Source organism: Erpetoichthys calabaricus, chromosome 12 (genome assembly GCF_900747795.2).
Source record: "Erpetoichthys calabaricus chromosome 12, fErpCal1.3, whole genome shotgun sequence".
Taxonomy (NCBI): domain Eukaryota; kingdom Metazoa; phylum Chordata; class Cladistia; order Polypteriformes; family Polypteridae; genus Erpetoichthys; species Erpetoichthys calabaricus.
The window spans coordinates 95,724,213-95,746,554 of record NC_041405.2 but is presented as its reverse complement, the minus strand read 5'-3'; the positions used below and the strand labels follow the sequence as shown (position 1 = coordinate 95,746,554).

Genomic DNA, 22,342 nt, shown 5'->3' with positions numbered 1-22,342 from the left:
ATTCACCAGTTTTGCCTTTCTGCAATGTTTTTATTATGAATGAAGATAAAGAAAAGTGCAGAGTTCAAAATACTTCTGCAGAATTTCAATAAAATGATACTGTCTGGTCAATTATTCACTATCAATCAACTCATAAAACGTCAAGCCAAATCAAAGAGGTACAATCTATTCCATTAACAGCAATTAAGATTAGACATAAACACACTGAGCATGTTGTATAAAGATCAAATACTACAACAGTAAATGATAATAAATAAGAAAAACGGAATATGCTCTACAACATGATTCTTATCAACTCCAGGCTACACTGGCACATTAAATCTAACCTTGCCTGGCTTGGCCCCAATATTATCCAATTCTATTCTCTCGCTTAAAGCATAAATCGGCTTGACAAAAGAGCCAATGATTTCAAATTGTGCATTAACAAAAAGCATCAGGCTTCTTTTATTGAAAATTCCAAGGCAACAGAATTTTTTGACTTGTATCTATAGAAATAATGAATTTCAGCCATGCAGAGCAACTTTCATCAGTTGCCTCCACTTATTGCACCTTCCCCTCTGACTGAAAAGGCAAGTTGTTATTCAGTGAAAATAATCCAAAGTTTAAAATGTTTGTTTTTTTATCTTTTCCTAGTGTGCATTCACACATTTGAATCCAGGTTCCCAGCTTTGGCAACCTTACAGAAAATGTGGTCAATTGACCTATACATATACTGCATGTGGACTGCAAACCATATAGTGAGAATTATCTATGCACATATGGAGGTAATGAAATAATTCATAAAAAATAATGTTTACTATTGTTTCCCTTTAAATATTTACTTAAATGCAGTGGTCATTTCTTAAGGTACACCTGATCTTTAATGCAAATAACCTGCTGTTCCAAACAGCCAATCATGTGGGGGCAGTTAAGAGAGATGCTCTGGACATTTGATCATTTTTGGGGGGCACAGGGGGAGCACAAGACAAGCCTGAGCCTACTGCATCCCCTACATTAGCTGTTCCAGAAGTTAATACAGCTGCTCAGGAAACAGAAATGTTGCAAGGTCTGTTTAGCTTCAGCATTGAGAAACAGATCTGTAATGTACAACAGTATCAAAAAAGGTTTTTAGGGCTACAATATGTCTATATAAGGTAAATGAAAATTGATAACATTACTTTTGTTTTTCCAGTTGGAGCACAGGCAGGTGAAGTGACATGCTCATGGTTACAGTGTCAGTAGCAGGATTTGAACCCCAAAACCTCATGTTTTAGGTTAGGGTCCACAATCTTAACACTATGCCACACTGCCTGCATTATTATAATGAAGTAAATTATAGTGCAGTTTTAATCAGATAAAGCACAGACAAAAATCTTTGTTTACAAGGGTAGGCTTAAACTAAACTATAGTATGGCAATGATTTAGTTTTCACTGTTAATGTATTATGGTAAAAGGAGATACAGGAACAATAAAGGAGTTCATGTTGGAATACACAACAGCAATGTATAAATTCCCAAATATATCATTTCACTTAATGAAAAAAGGGGATGGTGTACAGTCTTTAGCATTGTACAGGGAGAAAAAGACAATGCTCTTCTCTGGATATTGCAAAGCTCTGATTGCTACGCAGCGAGGGTTTCTGCCAGTGAATTAAGCTCCTGCCTGTCACTGATGTGCACCTAATTAATATCCCCATACAATGGCCTATTTTCAGAACCCTCACAGCTGTATGAAAGTATGTAAAAGGGATTGCTTGACCCAAAACTGTCAGGTCACACTAAATAGGTGCACAACTCATTTCTATAAACCCAGTATAACATATGTTACCATATAATTACTTATGCTATACCTTCATCAAAGTAACAGGGGAAAAATCTCTACTTTGGTAGTTAGTGAACACTGCTATATCTACCTCATTAGGGATATTTTTTGTTAACTGGGATTGTATTAATATTGCATTTTACAGTGTTTATCAGATGCTTCTGAAACATTTCATTTATCAAATAGAAATAGCAAAAAAATGTTTCTAGATCAAATTTAAAATTTGTCCACACAAACTCATACACACAGCATACAAGGGTGTACCTTAGTTTACAGTGAGTACAGTACAAGTACAGGATAGTGTGCGACAGTACAGGACAATAAACAATTACTGTAAAAACTGTAAAGCCTGTATCCAAATGGCACACAGGTCGGAGCAAATAAATAAGCTGCAGGCTCACAAGTCTTATTTACTGTGATGCCACTTTTCATATTTATGGTCAGTACTTTCGTCATTTACATTTACAGCAACTTTAAGGAATTAAATATTTAATCTGTTAAAGTAGACATTTGAGTGTCAAACTTGCACAACAGACTTGTATGTTATAATTCAAGAAAGCTTCTTTCATATTATGGTGCACACACAAGCAATATAAATCCTGGAGTTTAGGTATCCTTTGATCTTAACACATTGCTTAATTGTAATTACTGCATGCCTTTGACAACATGATGGAGTTCTTATAAAAAAACTAAAATTAAATTTACATTCATTTAGTTAAGTTGAAGTTCTATGCTAGTATTTGTTTTAATTACTTTTTTGCAGCTTAAGCCAGTCATTCATTAAAAGTGCCAATTGGTAGAATCTCATTCAAGTATCTAAGAAACAGTTTGTAAAGCACTCTGTGCAGGGTCAAAATAAATTAGACCACGAGACCTGATCAGATAATCTTCATTTTCCAAGGCACATTTTTAACACAGGTTGTAATTCAGTAGTAAAATTCAAACCAGAAGAAACCGGTGTTGGAAAATTAATGTAAATACTCAAATCAAATGGCATAACAAATATTATAAGAAATGCAAGAGAATGAGATTTTTTTAGACAAGAAAGGAGAAATGGTGAGAATGATGCACTTTAAGAAAGAAACAGAAAATGACATAATAGAGGAATAGAAAATGACAGAATTCTTGATTCAGACAAGAAATTAGATAGTAGAAGAGTTGGAGTGGTTATTTTATATATGTTTTTTTTTCTGCATAGAACCAAAAAACAGATTTATGGATATTAGTATGAGGTAGGCATACCGATAGGGACTGTTTTATGATTTTTAGGGATGCTCCAATCAGGTTTTTAAAGGCCAATACCGATTTCATGTTACTTGATCAGCCAACTGATTTTCTTTTTCTTTATCCCATTAAAAACTTTTTGCACTAATCTCCTATAAAAGTTGTTATGTGTCATATATTAAAGTGCATTTTTATAATTAAACTAAAGACTACAGGTGTTAACTGTTCATTTTTTATTAGCAAAATGAAATTCTGTAGGCTTATTGTTCAGTGAGCATAAAATACAAAAATAAATTAAATTTCCTTAAAATACATACTTGAACTAATACAATATGTACAAAAATAGGGCATAAAAGAAAATAAAATGCTTCTCATAATTACAAGCTGTCATATTGTTCAGTTTTTCTGTAATGTACCGATCTGAAACAATATATATATACACACAGTATTTATATGTATATTTTCTCACACAATCAAATTCATCTTTATTTTTTTTCTTTTTCCAATTTGTAAGCTGCTGTATTTTAAACAAGCACTCTGTCCAAACTCAAGCAGCATTTGTTTTACTTTAGAGGAGAAAATAAAGGTCTGAATTCCTTAAAGTAGCTCTTCTTGCTGTCTGTCTAGTTGCACAGAACAAATTCTCTGATTACTTTTTTTTCAGCTTATTACTCTACTTTTTTTTAATGTAAAGGCTAATACACCAATTGCCTCTCATTCACTGATAAAACAAACTTCCACTCGCTGCTCTTTGTTTACACTTCAGGAAGTTTGCTGCAAAAGAAAAAAAAACACTGGCTCAACAACCATAAAACCTTGGGTAAAGGGGCACTAAATTACTGTAAAGCTTTGAAAAGCAGGGGCTGAAAAATATCATTTTTTGTGATCGGCCTTTTTACCATTCATAGATTGAATCTTTTTTTAGTGAAAATTGTCCAATTTTGATCAGCAGCTGATCGATTAGAACATTCCTACATTTTACTTAAATCAGGTCTAAAATATCAGTATTTATGGAATCAATGGATCACCCTTGTGCTTAGCAGTGGCACCAGTTAGGAATGGTTTTCCGTTATAACAATGGAGTACTTGTGAAAATGATGGTTTAAAAAAGAGCCTGAAGATTACAGGAGAGTGGTGGTATATGAGTAGCACAATGTTTACTAAACATCTTGTTCTCTGCTGTTGTGTTTGGATTGAATAAATGTCCTAGCATTTCACAGTTGAAAGGAGAATTCCGTCTGACTTGCTGTCTTGTAATGGCTAGTCAGTGGCAATATAATTATTAAGAGTCATTGAAATAAAAGCTATTTTAATATTTAAGCTGAACTCTGCCTTAGTAAAGGGTCAAAACACCATAGCACTATTAAAGGACTTGTCATCTTTAAAAAACCTAATTCTTTCTTCAACCCATACCATAATTTTAATTTAGAAAAAGAATGAATGAAGATTGGCCTTTTTATGATTCACTTTTAAGTGCCTGACTGGTCAGTGTCTAATATGACTTTCTACAAGCTCATTGATTACTAACAAAACATGAATTAGTCAGAAGCAGGTGGTAGATGTAGCAAAGAAGGGATTTGGAAGAAGACAGAATATGGACATCCTTGAAATATACTAAAATGTCCTTAAATGACAAACAGGATAAATAAAGCAGAAGAAAAGGCTGTATCATAAACCAAGGTAAAGATTATTTTCACGCTGAACAATCGAAATACATGAACATATTTAAATCATTTCTTTCTTTTTTGAAATGCAGAATGTTTTGACCCAACACAAACATTTGAATGGATAGGTTTTTTATTTATACAGAATAATGAGAATTTGTACGGTTTACTCTGTCTCATGGCATTCAGGGTAAATTGAGAAGGTCTAGCAGGTTTTTATTTACTTGCATACCAAACAACACCTGTTAAACTGCCTGGCTATAGTTGTAGAATAAATAAAACACTAAGATACAAATATTTATCATTCAGTATACAACCAGAGAATGTGCTTATAACATTCAGAAGGACAGTTTATAAAATTTGCATAAAAAATGTGCATTTGTGTAAGCATGGACAGCTTACAGCTTTCTCTGATAAAATGATAAAACCAATAAAAAAGGTTTGCTTCTACAAAACCAAAATTCTTTTAGCACTTTTAAAATGGCATTTATTCAAAAGACTTATGTAGAAAATTCTTACTTCACAGATGTATGGAATATGCTTTGACCTTTTCAATTGACAGATTTTAGGTAAAAGCGTTAAGCTAGAAAGGCTTGTCATGCTGAGCATGAGTGACGTGTATTCTGGGAAAACTAAAAGGAAAAGTAGGATTCACAGTATTTTGTTTAGTCAAAAAGAGTAGCATTTGATTACCATGGGAATCAACCTTGAACATGGTGATAATGAATTGGTACCATTTTCCATGTTTTGTTTTGTTTGCGTTAAGTTTTTTTGTTTTTTTTTCCCAAAAGATGATTGTATGACAAAACACACCTGTAACATCTGAGCTTTACTGGAAGAATTATGTTCGACAAAAATGCTATACTTCATACCACCTAGAACTGTTGCGATAATCTGGCAATGAAATATTGATTTATAACCCTAAATTGACATTAAATTGGTTCAAAATCTTCCCTGCTTGCTTTCTCATCAAGTACTGTGATTATTTTCTATATAACTTTTAACGTTTAAATAAATTAAACTTGCAGTAATGCTGTGACTTTATAAAATCAAATATCTACTGTACTTTCTATATCTGCAGTTTTATAAAATAAAATGGTCATTGACATTACTTAACATCTAAATATTTACCCATTTCTTAATTTTATTTATACAAAACTTTAAAAAAAAGAACATTTCCTGGTTTCACGCACGAGCGCATGGGGAGCAGCTTAAGGACCCGACGCACATCGCGACAAGTCGTGCCAGGGGACAAAGGCGTGGTACTAACCTCTCTCTCTCTCTTTTCATAGAAAGGACGAAGTGCCGCCACCATAATCCATCCCGGACAAACAAAACCCCATCACTTCCGGGTTCCTTTCTCTCATCAGGTCCCTCACTGTTGACATCCATTACCCATCCACCACCGCGCCTTCCCAGCATTCCACGTCCCTAATTTCTGGTCCACCTATTTAAAAATGTCCGTCCACCCATCCCTGGTTGTCTGATGTAAATTTTCTGTTTTGAAAATCCATTTGACCTTTTTTGTTACAATATATGGGGCCCAAAACCCCAAACCTTTATGCTGTGTGCTTGTTATTATTACAGTGGCGTAGTCATCAGGATAAAGCCTGAGAGCGATGACTGAAAGGCAGGATCTGAACGCGGTTCATCAAGCTCCAAGCGCTCAAGGTGGACCAAGTGACCACAACGGCGGAGCTTGCAGAAGTGAGGAGACGGCTAGCAGCAGCGGAAGCAGTAAAGCTGGAGCCCGCACGGCCCCCGCCTCCTCCTATCATTCCCCTCATGGAGATGGATGATATAGAATCATACCTTTCGATATTCGAGAGGACGGCCACCCGCAACCAGTGGCCGCGGGCAGAGTGGGCATCCATTCTGGCCTGGTACTTGAATGGCCCGGCACAGCGGGCCTATCATGATCTTCCGAAGGAGGAAGCCGCCCAATACGACCTCCTTAGGGCCAAGATCTACAAACGCTACAGTATGACCCAGGCCATCGAGTTCTGGGGTAAGATCGGACGCTGGTTACGGCCAGACATCAACCAGGCTCGACAAGTGGTCAAGCAAGTCATGTGTGAGGCATTTATCCATGCCATGCCTGATTATCTTGCCCAGCAGGTCCAGAGGCATCCTTTTAAGGACATGAACGGCCTTTTGGAGGTGCTCGAGAGACAACTGGCGGTGAACCAACTCGGGGAGTCTGAGAAGCCAGCTCGTGGGGTCTGACAGGGACGTGTGGTCACCCCGCAGCTCACCCGCTGCCCTACGGAGGCTCCGGCTAGACAGAGGGACAGGGTGCCTACCCTGCTGCGCTGTTTCAAGTGTGGCAAGGTGGGGCATATCGTCAACTCCTGTCCCCTCAACCAGGAACCCATGGACTGCAGCTGGATCAAGGGTGAGAGGTACTGTGCTCTGTCTAATCCTCTGGCGGTCCATAACACAGAAGTGGTGTTGGTAAATGGGCACTCAGTAGTAGCTCTGTTCGATTCCAGGAGTAACATTACCATTGTTGTTCACCGTTATGTCTTACCATGACAGTGGCGAGCTCCTAACACGAAAATTACGTATGTACATGGGGTGACCAAGTCATACAAGTGCTTCATAACCTGGGAAGGGGAGCCTAGAGAGATTTTGGTTGCTGTGTTACCCAAGCCCCCCTTCCCAGTTATACTGGGACAAGACTGATTGGAAAGTAACCACGGTAAAACAATTGCCACTCCGAATCCTAAGCGGGGTCTGATTATGGACAGGCAAGGGCCCATCCCAGCTGCTCCCACGCCGTGCGCTGCGGTGACTAGTGATGACGCGGATGGGCCGGGGGAGCCCTTTTTGGCTATGGACCTCAACCCTGAAGTACCACCTGAGGAGGTTCCAGGTCAAGACGAAGCCATCCCCGATTTGCTCGCCAGCGTGGAGAATCAATTTCGGTCCACGCCAGCGTCCTTTAAAAGAGAACAGTGGAATGACGATTCCCTGAAGTCTGCCCGGAATGCTATCATATCCGCGAATGACATATCGTTAGCTGATTCCACTCCACTGGGACCCTACTTTGTACTAGATAATGAATTGTTGTATCAAGTTACAGAACATGAAGGCGAGGTGCGGAAGTTATTGTTAGTCTCACGGACCTACCGGTGGCAAGTGTGCGAACTAGCACATGCTCACCTCTTAGGTGTCCACCTCGGGGCCGAAAAAACGCTGGACAAGGTGAAGCTCTGGTTTTACTGGCCCGGGATCAATGAGGAGGTCTGACATTTCTGTCAGTTTTGCCCGGTCTGTCAGCTCCGTCAGATTCCCCGGAGGGACCGCGCTCCTCTCATTCAGATTCCCCTTATTGACGTACCTTTTGAACGGATTGGTGTCGATCTCGTTGGACCCCTGGAGCCTTCGACACGAGGCCATAAATATATTTTGGTAATGGTCGATTACGCAACTCGATACCCTGAAGGTTCCCCTGCGAGCCGCCAATTCAAAAAAATATCGCACCGGAACTGGTAGGTCTTTTTTCCGGAGTGGGCATACCTAAATAAGTTCTTACGGACCAAGGTACACCCTTTACTTTGGATACGTTCAGGGAAGTAGCCAAGTTACTCCACATTAAGCATCTCAGGACGTCGGTGTACCACCCCCAGACAGATGGCTTGGTGGAACGTTTTAATCAGACCTTGAAACAGATGCTCTGCAAGGTAGTCAACGCGGACAGTAGGAACTGGGACCAACTTTTACCGCTGGTGCTTTTTGCTTACTGGGAGGTGCCACAAGCCTCCACTGGGTTCTCCCCCTTTGAGCTCCTGTACAGATGCCAGCCCCGGGCATATTAGATGTCTTAAAATAAGGTTGGGAAGGGGAGGCGCTTCCCTCCACCAACATCCTACAGCATATCACGCAGTTACGCGATAGATTAGACAAAATCCGGCCCCTCCTAAAGGAACATATGTCTAGAGCTCAAGCAGCGCAGGCCCGGAATTATAATAGGAATTCCTCCCTACGCGATTTCCAGCCGGGAGATCGCGCACTGGCAGGGCCCATACGAGGTTAAAGAGAGGAAAGGGCTCGTAGACTATTTGGTTCTCCAGCCGAATCGTCGGCCGGGTGAGAAGGTCTACCACGTAAACCTTCTAAAACCCTGGAGGGATAGGGAACAGTCAAATCCCTCCGGGCCGTCCCTCTCCCTTTTCTCAGAAAAAACCGACCTTAACCGTGGCGCTAATTTGACAGCCCACCAGAGATGGGAGCTCAAAGGTGCCATCCAGTCTGTCATGGGAGTGGTCAGTGAAGCACCAGGCTGGAATGCACTGGTTCAGCACGACATTGTAACAGACCCAGGGGTGGTAGTCAGGAAGCAACCCTATCGCCTCCTGGAGGCGAAACGTGCTGAGGTGGAGCTAGAGGTTCAATGTATGTTGGACATGGACATCATCGAAGAAAGACCTAGCCCCTGGTCCAGTCCTATCGTCCTCGTATCCAAGCCGGACGGCTCCTGGAGATTCTGTAATGACTTCAGACATCTCAATCAGGTCTCCAAGTTTGATGCCTAACCCATTCCCCGCGTGGACAAACTCCTTGAGAGGCTGGGAACGGCCTGGTATTTGACTACTCTTGACATGACAAAGGGATACAGGCAAATTCCCTTAACGGCATCCGCAAAAGAGAAAACAGCTTTTAACACCCCTAGCGAGCACTGGCAGTACAAGGTCCTTCCATTTGGGCTGCACGGGGTGGCAGAGACTTTCTAGCGTCTGGTAGATAGAGTGCTACGGCCCAACCAGTCCTACTGTGCCGCGTACCTGGATGATGTGGTCATCTTCTCCGGCACCTGGGAGGAATATGTGCTGCAGGCATACGCTGTCCTCCTGACACTAGCGAAGGCCAAGCTTCGTATCAATCCCCGGAAGTGTTTTTTTTTTTTGTTTGATCAAAGCCAAATATTTGGGCTACCTGGTGAGAGGAGGACTGGTGAAACCACAGTGTTCTAAGATCAAAGACATCCTCAAATGGCCCCGTCCGATAGTCAAGAAACAGGTGCAAGCCTTCTTAGGTCTAGCGAGTTACTATCGCCGGTTTGTACCTCATTTCTCTGAAACAGCCGCACCCTTGACCAACCTGACAAAGAAACGGGCCCCTTTCCATGTGGTGTGGAATAGCGAGACGGAATGTGCATTCAGTGACCTAAAGATGGCCTTGACGACGGCACCTGTTTTGAGAACTCCTGATTTTACGCTTCCTTTTCTCCTCCAGACCGATGCTTCGGACACAGGTCTCGGTGCCGTGCTGAGCCAGAGCATCGATGGTGTTGAGCACCCCGTGATATACCTCAGCCGGAAACTGTTGGACCAGGAGACACAGTATGCAGCGGTGGAATGGGAAGCCCTGGCCATCAAGTGGGCGGTAACGTACCTGCCGCACTACCTGTTGGGGCGGGAGTTCACCCTGGTGACGGACCACGCTGCTCTCCAGTGGATGGCACTTCACCGGGAGTCAAATCCTCGGGACACTAGGTGGTTTTTGGACTTGCAGCCCTACAAGTTCACCGTCACTTATCACCGGGGTAACCTCCAAGCCAACGCTGATGCTCTCTCCCAGATTCACGACCTCTCGGTTTGGGCCGCCCGACCCGGTGAGCCTGGGCTGAAGGGGGGGTCATGTCACGCACGAGTGCATGGGGATCAGCTTAAGGACCTGACGCACATTGCAACAAGTCGTGCCAGGGGACAAAGGTGGGGTACTAACCTCTCTCTCTCTCCTTTTTCATAGAAAGGACGAAGCGCCGCCACCATAATCCATCCCGGACAAACAAAACACCATCACTTCTGGGTTCCTTTCTTTCATCGGGTCCCTCATTGATGACGTTCATTACCCATCCACCACTGCGCCTTCCCAGCATTCCACGTCCCTAATTTCCGGTCCACCTATTTAAAAATCTCGGCCACCCATCCCTGGCTGCCTGATGTAAATGTTCTGTTTTGGAAATCCATTTGACCTTTTTTGTTACAGTATACGGGGCCCAAAACCCCAAACCTTTATGCCGTGTATTTGTTATTATTACACTGGTTAGAGTTTTGGGCAAACACAGCTTATTGGAACAGCAACACGTCCAAATGGACAGCAGAAACCAGTATAAAATTTAATCTTTGCTTTACTGAATGAAGTTCACTTAAACATGGACACATAACACAAAATCCACACAGAAAGCCCTCCCAGCCAAAAAGCAACACTGTCTGCAGTGCCAATGTGATAACACTTTTCATAATCATGATATTCAAATTACTAGTAAGAAGGGTAAGACATAACATACTGCTTTGAAGAGAAAGAATAAAATCATAAGATGTGCTTACCTGATATAATAATCATTCCTTATCAGCAGCAGGTGTTGGAGAACTGAAAGGAGGTAATTCTCGGCTGTAGTATCTTTCACCATGTTCGACAGCAAATGGTACACCTCATTCATGTCAGTATATCTTAGGTTAAGGAAGAACTTGTTATTTCTTTTCATACTGCACAGTTTGCTGCAATTTCAGTCATGTTTTTATGATGCCTACATACATATACTGTATATGGTACATATAAACAATTAGTTTATTACAAGATGTGACACTGTAAATAGGTCCTGGTATGAATGATAAATATGAAAGATGCAAGTGTACACTTTAGAGAAATCTACGTTTAACAACAATGTAGTTTATGAATGTTTTAGAATTGTGGCAACTTCTCTATTCTAATGAAACTATGTTGTGAAGGAAAATGAAAATATTTTTCTCAATAATAACAAGGTCTGTTCTTGTAAGCAAACTAAGCTTATTTTGCAAAGATCACTGATTTAGGGATTTTTAAAATGAACTTACTGTGCATTTGAAGGACCAAAAACATTTTATTTCCTTAGACTATTCTACTTGAGTATCAAATTAAAAAAGGTAGGTGTACATCTTACCTTACTTATACTGACATACTTCAATAACAAAAATTATCATAAATGTGTAACTGTTTTTATAGAACATTTCAGAATAGTAAATAAAAATCACAACAGGGGTATTATTATGTTCAAATACACTCAACATCAAATAAAAACAATTGACACACTACTGCGAGGTATTTATAGTATCCAGCATAACTACTATATTTTTCATATTTTAAACATTAATTCAGGGAAATAAGATCATAAATTACAATGAAACACATTTTTATATGCAAAATTATTCAGCAAAAGAATAGCAATCATGGCTAAACTCTGCAAGATGCATCCTGTATCCATAAGAGCAGCATATGCCTTGGCTTTAAAATATGACAGCTTGCATATCATTTACAAAAAAGACTAATTTTGTACAAACACTGAGTATTTTACTGGCACACAATCCAAGTTAGGTTTCTACCACACACCCCTGAACATAAAAGCACAGTTAACAAATGGTGGATCCTGAATGCTGAGAGCAGTTTTGAGTATACACGGCCTATTTTTTTCCTAGCATCCATCCATGTACATTACAAAATGCCTTATTTTCCAATGTGTTATTACTCCGTTGTTTTAATTAAAAGTTAAGATCAAGGTTTGTGAAGCAGTAATGTAAAGCACCTCCAATTCAAATTAAACTTGTATTACAATTTCAACAGATTAATCTGTAGTGAGCACATGATCCAGTATGCAGTGTTGAAGTTGTTTGGTTATGTTCTATTACAAATTATCAATACTTGAATATGTCTGATGCACAGTCAAATAGTATAACATGAGAAAAATCTGAATGTGCTTTTGTTATTACATATATAAGATAAGGCCTTCTTACTCTTCAGTAAATAAACTGCACACAAAATTTGAACAGTAATCAAAATAAAATCTCAGAAACCAGGGTTAGATTTCTGACCTTCACTTGTGGAGTAATTACACATTTTTAAATATTGTCAATTTTACAGTGTTAAGTACAGCCAAATGTAGAATTATTAGCAATTAATTTAAACTCACTTCAATGTCAGGACTTAGCAAATCAGAGATTTTTTTGTACTTTGTGATCAATTATTCAGACAGGTTCCTTCATGCATAACCAAAAGTTGTAATGATTTCTAACTGCTGTTTTCCCATTAGGGATCACAAGTCTTAAGAAGAGTAAACAGTGAGTGAGAAAAATTGGTAAAATATAAGGTCCCCCAAGCGTACCTGTCAGAGTAAGCCTTTAATGGCTCTTGAAATTAATCAAATGAAAACTCCATAGGTCTGAATATTTAAGATTAAAAATCATACAAAATGTATTAATCAAATTCAAATATTGCCTTAAATCAGGCTTTAAATTTCAGAAAAAATATGTTCATAAACTCCCAAGTAATATTGATTATATGTCAAAGCAGGCCCCTTTGAGATAAGCAGCAATGTACCAATGTTTAATGCTGATGCTGCTTAGACGGAAAAAAATAGCATTCTCCTTTTCTTGTTTATTTATTTTTCAAACTTTATGACATTTACTGCTATTGTCCTATCAAGCATGCTTGTCTGAATAAATATCTAGCAGCAAAATTGTTGGCAAATGTGTGTAAATTGTTAGAAATTGCCAGCAATTTGAACATCAAGAAGCACTTATTCTTAGGGCCTATGCTAGAGAAGTATAAGACTCGCATTTCAAGTGTGATCCAAGTTTTAATAGCAAAAGTCAGAAGTGCTAAATTTCCCCATTCCTCTTATGCCACTATGAGTGATGACAACATGTCAAAAAAGTTTTTTCATTGCTGTAAGAAATCTCCCATGCCCAACACAAATTCTAATCTTTTTCTATTATTTATTGGATTAGAAAGTAATTAAATGTCCTTTGAGAGGTCACTTTGAGGCTGACAACATTTTATATCACAATCTGCCTGATACAATGTAAAATTCAGCAACGCACATCCCACCTGAGTTTATCCACTTCCTTTTATTTAGTTGATCAAAAAGATAAAATGATCAAAGAGAAACAATGATATATTGAGAGAAATAATGTGGCATACCAAAAAGAAATATGATTCTGATTTTGGACTTCAGAAAAAATCTGCCAAGTTTTCACATGTGTGTGTATTTATGTGTGTGTGCTCTGCAAACATTGGATGCTTAGTTTAAACAACAACAGATATAAATTTCATCCAAGTTAAGAATCTATAGCTTGCAGGGCACATACATCCTCAAAGAACAATTTATCTAGCAGTTTTCACTACTTGCCTTATCCTTCCCCAAACACACCTCAGAACAGATGGGATTAAGCACAGAATGCTCATCCATTAAGTCATTAAAACATTAAAACAGGACATCCAGCCCAACAAAGCTTTCCAATCCATTCCACCTGTTTTCTAAGAAATACAGGTTGAATGGACCCTGGAATCCTACTAACTATAAAACTACTTAGTACTTTATTTCACGTGCCTGTGTATGAAGAAAAACCTTCTAATGCCTGTGTGAAATTTACCCTTAAGTTTCAATCTGTTCTCCATGTTTTTGCAGTGATTACACTGTACTACTTCATTTAATTATTTTAAAGTCTTCAATCACGTTTCCTCTTAATCTCTATTTGCTTAAGATGAAAAGTTTCAACTCCTTCAGTCTTTCCTCATAGCTCATACCTCTCAGTCGTGAAGTTAGACTAGTTGCTCTTCTCTAGCACTGTTATGTCTTTTTGGTAGCATGGAGACCAAAACTGCAAAGAATACTCCACATGATGCCTCATTAGTGATTTATGTAGCTTAAGTGTAACATTTTTTGACTTGTATTTTACATGTTATACTATATGACATAATATCCTATTAGCTTTCTTAATGGTTTCTGTACACTGTCGAGATGAAGATAATGACAAGTTCACTAAAATTCCTAGATCCTTTTCATAAGGTCTACTTTCATGTTTCAGGCTTCCCATTGTGTATTCAAATCTGCCATTTGTACTTCTTAAAATTCACACCATATTTTTACTAATGTACATTAAATTTCATATTCCACAAATCTGCCGACATTTGTACTCTGTCCAAGTCTCTCTTTAATGCTTCTGCATATTCTACATTATGTGCCATTCCAACTAATTTGGGATCATCTGCAAACTTAACTAGCTAGTTGAAAAGAGCAGGGGCGCCAACACTGATCCTTGAGGGACAATACTTTTAACATTACCTGATTCTGATAGGGGCCTTTGCACCATAACTTTTTGTTTCTTGTGCTTGGGCCAATTTCGTACTCATTTACACATTGCACCTTGAATTACTCTTAGTTTGATGCAGTCTCTTATACAGTGGCTTTGTTAGGGGGGCTTCTGAAGCCTTAACACTAGAATCCCTGAAGCCTATGAAAAAAGTTGTAATCCTGCAACAGTACCGAGAATGCAGTCAGACCTCTTCTTTTTTGGGCACATACACCGTCAGCATGGCACTGCCAGATCTAAACATGAGCACGGAGAGTTCCTCACGTACTGAAATGTCTATTGCTGCAGGTGGAAGCTGCTGTCACACTTTTCGTAACTGATCTTTTCCTAAATAAGGACTGGTATTGCACATGTAATTTGTCAGCATGCCTATGTTGATTAAACACAGGAAGCTCTCCAGTCTACCTGTGACTTTACGCTGTAGAAAGATAAGTAAATAAATATAGATAAACAACATTCAATGTGGTGTTTATATAAGTAACATATAAATGTTTTTCATATAAAGACCATCAAAAAACAATCGCAAACAGAACTTTGCATGATATTTTGGCGAGCTTTGTAGGCCATGCTGTTTTGTTAAAGGACAGTGTGTCAGATTCACTTGCAGGATGACGCCTGACCTCTTGCTGTATCCCAATGGTACCATCTTTCGCCTTTAAGCCTGGTGCAGCTGCTTTGTTCTTATGTGTGACTGGACATTTCTTGCAGGAAGGGCTTCTGTTCTCTTTCTCCAATGTAGAACCCTCATCCTCATCTGAGTTCACTTCTGTTATAGCATGTCTTTATTTGAAAACTAACAGTGTCAGATCAGGGAAGGATGGACGGACGTAAACATGACTGAGAGAATAAAACTGAATAATAAAAAAAAATGCTAACCTTTATAAGTACTATAAATTTACACAGGCTGTTACAGACTCAAATCAAATGTATGTTTTTATTCTATAATAGCAACGGTAACACCAGCTCACTATTCAAAACAGTAAATCTAGGAAGGGCCCGGAATTAAACCCGCAACCTCTTGATTATGAGTCAGCAGTTCTTACCAACCAACCAAACTGTTGTGTCAGCGTTGTATCCTAACCTGATTTCTTTTTCTTCGGTTATAGTCTTGAATAAAAGTGCACTTGTTTTGTTTATTTAATATTTGGACTTCAGTCTTTGCACTTTAAACACTTCATGTCAAAATTTTGTCATTAGTAGTAGAACATGAAAAAAGTTTCTGTTTTAGCTAGGTGTTCGACATTTCTTGCCTCGCATTTCTAGTCATCCTACATTTACCCAGATTGTTGTAAAGAAGGAACACACATGAAATGCATGTGTTCCAAATAATAATATATTATTTACCCTATACAACTCCAGGCACCTCACACCCAGATAAACAAGACTTGACCTGGGAGAACTTTTTGTCTGACTAGAGCTGAGGCGGTGGGGGGATAGGGGGGTGGGTTAACAGGCTGCTTGCTGCTTGTGCTGATCGACAGATTTGCAAAACAAAAGACGCTAATGGAGTGGTGCAAAGGAATTTAAGGTTGCCTGGGATTACAATTTTTTTTGTAGGCTTCAGGGGTTCTAGTGTTAAAACCTGGTCTTTCAGAGTCCAGTCTTTCTTCCTCCTCTTTTGCATTTTGACAACACTCATCGTTTGCACAAAAACAACATGAGTGAATCTTGTCGACAACCTCCGCTTATTTCATAAAAGGAAGCATTTAAATGGGACTCTGAGCAGTTAAATGTGGACAGTGTAAGGCTACACTGAAGAATCCCTAACCACCATTACTTAAACTCTTTTAAAAGTCAGACAGATAATTTTAATGGTTTTACTTGATATTTGTAAATTGAAAATAACAAAAAATAATGATATATTAAAATCTTCAATGCTATAAGCTTTGTAAGAAAAAAAGCAAAATACATCTTTCCATCATAAAATATTTGGTAGTCCTTCTGTTGCAGATTACATTATCAGTTCCTGTTTGAAATCCTTCCTTCTGAGAACCTACTGATCATATTTCAATTTATTTTCTTACGGGTTATTAAAAGGAAGAACAACTGTCACTTTCTTTGTAGAAGTGAAGTCCTTTAAAATCTTCTTCCTAATGAACTAGCAATCAGTGTACTTATTTTGCTACATAGACTTTAATCAATCATATTTTCTGACAAGTAGCAAACCTCCTTCCATTAGTGACTGTTATTTTTACTTACTTGTCAGTTTTATGCATTATTAGTTTTAGCACAAAATATGATTTGGATATGATATATTATTAGATTATTCTTTTAATGCTTACAAATATAAACATATTTATTGTGTCAGTATACACAAAGAAATTACACAAAGCACATGATGCAATCAGAAAAAGAAAAGAATTTATCTTCATTCTGAATCCATAATCCTGTCTCTTTTTTAACCAAAATGCTGTAAAAAGGTAAAACTGAATAAATGAATAATTACTATATAAAAATATGATAGTGGCTATCTGTGACAGACTTCAGTCAAGCTTTTTCTCATTTACAGATATGTCACCAATACATTTAAATGCAGTCTGTTATTTATGGAAAGGTCATGAGCAATGTGCTGCAGAGGATATGTAAATTTGATGTGATAGTGGGTGGTCGGCAAAATTTAGGGGAAAGAGGTACCAAAGGTATTCAGTGTGCAACCTACTTAGACCAATCAGAAAAAACAGGTAAAAACAATAGCCAACAGACATGATGACGACCTTCCTACAGCCCTCTTCGTCTCAATAAAGAAAATTATACATTTATCATAATTGTCCCAGAACCACTTTTTGCTAGGTTAAAATACACCTTCTTTTCATTATTTTAATTCCAAAGATGTGCTGTTTGATTAACAAACCACTTTAAATCAAGATGATATGAGTGAGTGACAGACTGAATGTGTAGGTTTGTGGATCCTTTGACGAACTGACATCCATGCCTTGGTCTCCAAGATGATAAATAAGGTTTCCACAACTCTCGGCACTGTACTTGGAAAAAGCAGGTATAAAAAATAAATAAATGGATTGATGACTGCATTTAACTTTGTTTGTTGTTTAAAGAATCCTTGCTTGAAAGTAGTAAAAACTTCATATTTTACTATACTGTTTCAGACAAGAATATTTGTTTTGTTTAAGCACAGCACAGACATTTCAGGTTATTTAAATGGATAAGAAAAATGAAGCCTCCTATTAAATTGCATCTCTATAGCCAAAATCTCACTGAATTGACATTAGTGAAACTGACCCCAGCTAGCATTTAAAAATGTTAATGAGTTCTTCAAGAACATAAAAATGCTAAGATTTCAAGCTACAAATTCTCAAGGGGCCCATGCTTTTTGAAGCATGCCTTTTATGACCTTATTTATGAAGGTGAAGGTCTAGATTGAGAATGTCTCATCTTTCTCTCTCTGTATTTAATTACAAAATTACCTTGGAGAAGTATGCACAAAGCACCTCACATTAAGAAACAACCTTTTAATTCATGTTTTGTAGCCCACTAGTTGAAATAAATAAATACATTAAAAAGCATTTATTTGCAGGGTAAAAAAAGAAATAAGGCAAGTACGGCACCAGAAGCCTCTGGTAATTTTAGTATTGATTGCAATAAGATAGCAAAGAACAAACCTGAATTTACTTTAGTCAATAAAAAAAAAAGATTTTTTTCAATATTTTCTTTGCTTCGGCTTCTGGAGCACACTGCTATATTGCATGTGAGCCCATGTTTTGAACACTATAAATAAACATTGTCATTAAGTGTGTTCACTAGAGCTGTATTAAAGGAAAACCATTTCAGTAGGACACAAAAAGGTCAAGGAGAGGTGACCAGTTCCGCTACTCTATCTTTAATGACAAAGCACTAATACCAGCCATGCCCTATCTTCAAATTTCTAAATGTATACTTAGGCATCTTGTCCACAATTTAAATGATCCAGTAGAAGTCTACTAGAGATCATTTGTCATCAAGAGATATATAGAGAGAAAGAAACGAGTCAGAGTGGCACATGAAGAGGATTACAGAAATAAGAAGAGAATCCAGCTAAGCTTTTAGCACCATTTCCAAGAGGGATCCCACCGAGTACTGTGCCTTGACTATGGGCACTCTGACAAAACCAGGAGATTTTCAGATGAGATTACTGGCTGTTACGAAAACAAGATGGATTTACTTGGCACTAAAGAGTTCTAAAGAGTTTTAACGCCACTCCCATGATTTGCATTTAATGGCTCTTTGAGCTTCTATAAAGTTTCAATTTTCCCTTTGGAACAAATAAAATAAGTCTAATAATCTTATCTAATGTCAGGTATACTGTATTACAATAACTAATACAATTTAGAAAATGAATGAATAGCCTTTACAAAACATAATAAAAACTTCTCAAATAGTGTTTTTCTAACACCTTATGTTCTTAAACATATTGTCATGTGAATTTATCTTTACAAGTGACGATTAAGAAACTATGCTGAACGCAAATGTTTCACATAAAAGCAGCATACAGTTAATCTTAATGGATTCTAACTAATATAAATAATAAAACAAAAGAATCTTATAAAAATGGAAGAATTGTACAGCAAATGATTGAACTGTGTTCAGATAAAACATCCATTTACTGAAATAAAGCTGTGGACCAATTTGTATACAACTGAAAAGATAATCTGACTATAAACATAGTAAACATTGAAAGATATCATTTATTAAAAAAAATAAAAAATTGAGGCAAGTAGATAACTGGCAGTAAAACACATCTATACAGCTTTGAAACCAAACCAATTATAATGGCCTGTTTCTTTCCCAGCATTTTCTAACAAAGAGCTTTATAATGAGGGAAGAACCGTTTTATGCGTGGAATCTTTTAGTAAACCTGAAATAACAAGCAGGAAGGCAGCATTACTGTGAAGTATTTAAAAAACAAAAAGGAACACACTAAACACGCAATTTTAAGATGAATAAATATGTTTAAATAAAAGTTCACATCTTAGTTTCACTGTAATGTCTAAAATAAAAATGTAATGAACTGAATGAAGTCAATTTTTTTTAAAAAAAAAGAAGATTGTTCAGTTAAGAAAAATAAAGATAAATGCATAAGTAACAAAAACCTAATCAGATCAAGATGCCAAAATCCCCATTTAATGAGCAACTAGAAGATATGGAAAATAATGAGGTCAGTTTTTAGAGGATTTTGACTTTTGCTTTTTTACCAATAAACAAAAAATATGTCTGGAATGTTTAGGAAAGGATATTCCATCTCTGTTCGTATGTCATCTAGACGATGAGATAATTCAATTAAGTCATCATCCTTATGTTCATTGAACACCTTCAACTGGATATCAAGTTCTTCAGTCTCTTGGAGCTCCTATGGAGAGAAGAGAATACAAGCAGTTACAGCCTCTTCAGTTAGTGATTTGTATTGTCTTAACTTCCACTTGTTTTTACTTCACCTCAATTTATAGTATTTTCTACGTTTATTTATGAGGAACTAAAGGCCACCTGATTACTGTCTAGACAGATCTTTAATATTTTTACCACTGATTAGTTATGTTGGAACACACTAGCTAAGACACCATGAAACATCACACATTCATAAGTATTGTATTAGGGTATGAGGTGAAATTGAACTGGTTAACTATAACACCAGTACCTGCCCCTTTGAATCTCGGGTCAACATGACTGTCAGAGAGAGCATAACAAAAAGAATTGTGTGAAAGTAAAAAATTAAGTGCATGTGTTACTTTTAAATAATACGTTATTTTCTAGTCACTTAAAATAATGAAAGTCGGACTGGGAACTTTGCATTCAGTATGTCATAAAGAGACTAAGAATGTATACCACTGTTGCTAGAAAAGAATGCGTGTGCTCTATTTTATCTTTTTATGATATGAGCTTACAGTTTAAATAGTCACATTCATTACATATTTCAAAAACAAACTGCCTTGTGACAGCTTATGTCACTGCACAAGATAACAAGGTAGCAAATGTCTTGGCACTTTCTTATACCATGGAGTGGCTGCTGCTTCAACACCTGAGGCCACAGATCCAACATGCCCTCGATCCTCTGCAGTTCACATACCAGAAGAAGGTGGGAGTGGAGGATGCCATCATCTATATGCTACACCAATCCCTCTCCCACTTGGACAGAGGCAGTGGTGCTGTAAGAATTATGTTTCTGGACTTCTCTAGTGCCTTCAACACCATCCAACCTCTGCTTCTTAGGGACAAGCTGACAGAGATGGGAGTAGATTCATACCTGGTGGCATGGACTATCTTAAAGACAGACCTCAGTATGTGCGTCTCGGGAATTGCAGGTCTGACATTGTGGTCAGCAACACAGGAGCGCCGCAGGGGACTGTGCTTTCTCCGGTCCTGTTCAGCCTATATACATCAGACTTACAATACAACTCGGAGTCCTGCCACGTGCAAACGTTCACTGATGACACTGCTATCGTGGGCTGCATCAGGAGTGGGCAGGAACCTAATCAAGGACTTTGTTAAATGGTGTGACTCAAACCACCTACACCTGAACACCAGCAAAACCAAGGAGCTGGTGGTGGATTTTAGCCCCTCATGGACACTGTGATCATCAAAGGTGACTGTGTGCTGAGGGTGCAGACCTATAAATACCTGGGAGTGCAGCTAGATGATAAATTGGACTGGACTGCCAATACTGATGCTCTGTGCAAGAGAGGACAGAGCCGACTATACTTCCTTAGAAGGCTGGCGTCTTTCAACATCTGCAATAAGATGCTGCAGATGTTCTATCAGACGGTTGTGGCGAGCGCCTCACGCCTGGACAAACTGGTGAGGAAGGCAGGCTCTATTGTAGGAACGGAGCTGGACAGTTTGACATCCATGGCAGAGCAATGGGCGCTGAGCAGGCTCTTGTCAATCATGGAGAATCCACTGCTTCCACTGAACAGTATCATCTCAAGACAGAGGAGCAGCTTCAGCAACAGACTGCCGTCACTGTCCTGCTCCACTGACAGACTGAGGAGATCGTTCCTCCCCCACACTCTTCAATTCCACCTTTAAACGTTAACATTATGCAAAGTTACTGTCTGTTATACCTGCATTTTTATCACTCTTTAATTTAATATTGTTTTTTATCAGTATGCTGCTGGAGTATGTGAATTTCCCCTTGGGATTAATAAAGTATCTATCTATCTATCTATCTATCTATCTATCTATCTATCTATCTATCTATCTATCTATCTATCTATCTATCTATACAATATACAATAAAAGCAGAACTGCAGATGTCTGCATTTTGCCTAAAATAGAAAAAAAGTACACAGCATATTGGTGTTTCCTGCTTTCGTGAACACTCGCCGATTGCTTATACAGTTAGGTCCATAAATATTTGGACAGAGACAACTTTTTTCTAATTTTGGTTCTGTACATTATCACAATGAATTTTAAATGAAACAACTCAGATGCAGTTGAAGTGCAGACTTTCAGCTTTAATTCAGTGGGGTGAACAAAACGATTGCATAAAAATGTGAGGCAACTAAAGCATTTTTTTAACACAATCCCTTCATT

General features: G+C 38.2%; 1 protein-coding gene across 6 annotated transcripts in view; it reads right to left on the bottom strand.

Moving 5' to 3' along the window:
- The window catches only part of diaph2 (diaphanous-related formin 2), a 1,308,662-nt gene that overhangs the window by 876,941 nt on the left and 409,379 nt on the right, over positions 1 to 22,342 (bottom strand). For all 6 annotated transcript variants that reach the window (XM_028815924.2, XM_051935345.1, XM_051935346.1 and 3 more), the window contains 2 exons: positions 20,050 to 20,162; positions 11,024 to 11,140 (listed from right to left, as the gene is read on the bottom strand). In XM_028815924.2, coding sequence (XP_028671757.2) covers positions 11,024 to 11,140; positions 20,050 to 20,162 — 230 coding nt within the window. The remainder of the gene's footprint in view (positions 1 to 11,023; positions 11,141 to 20,049; positions 20,163 to 22,342) is intronic.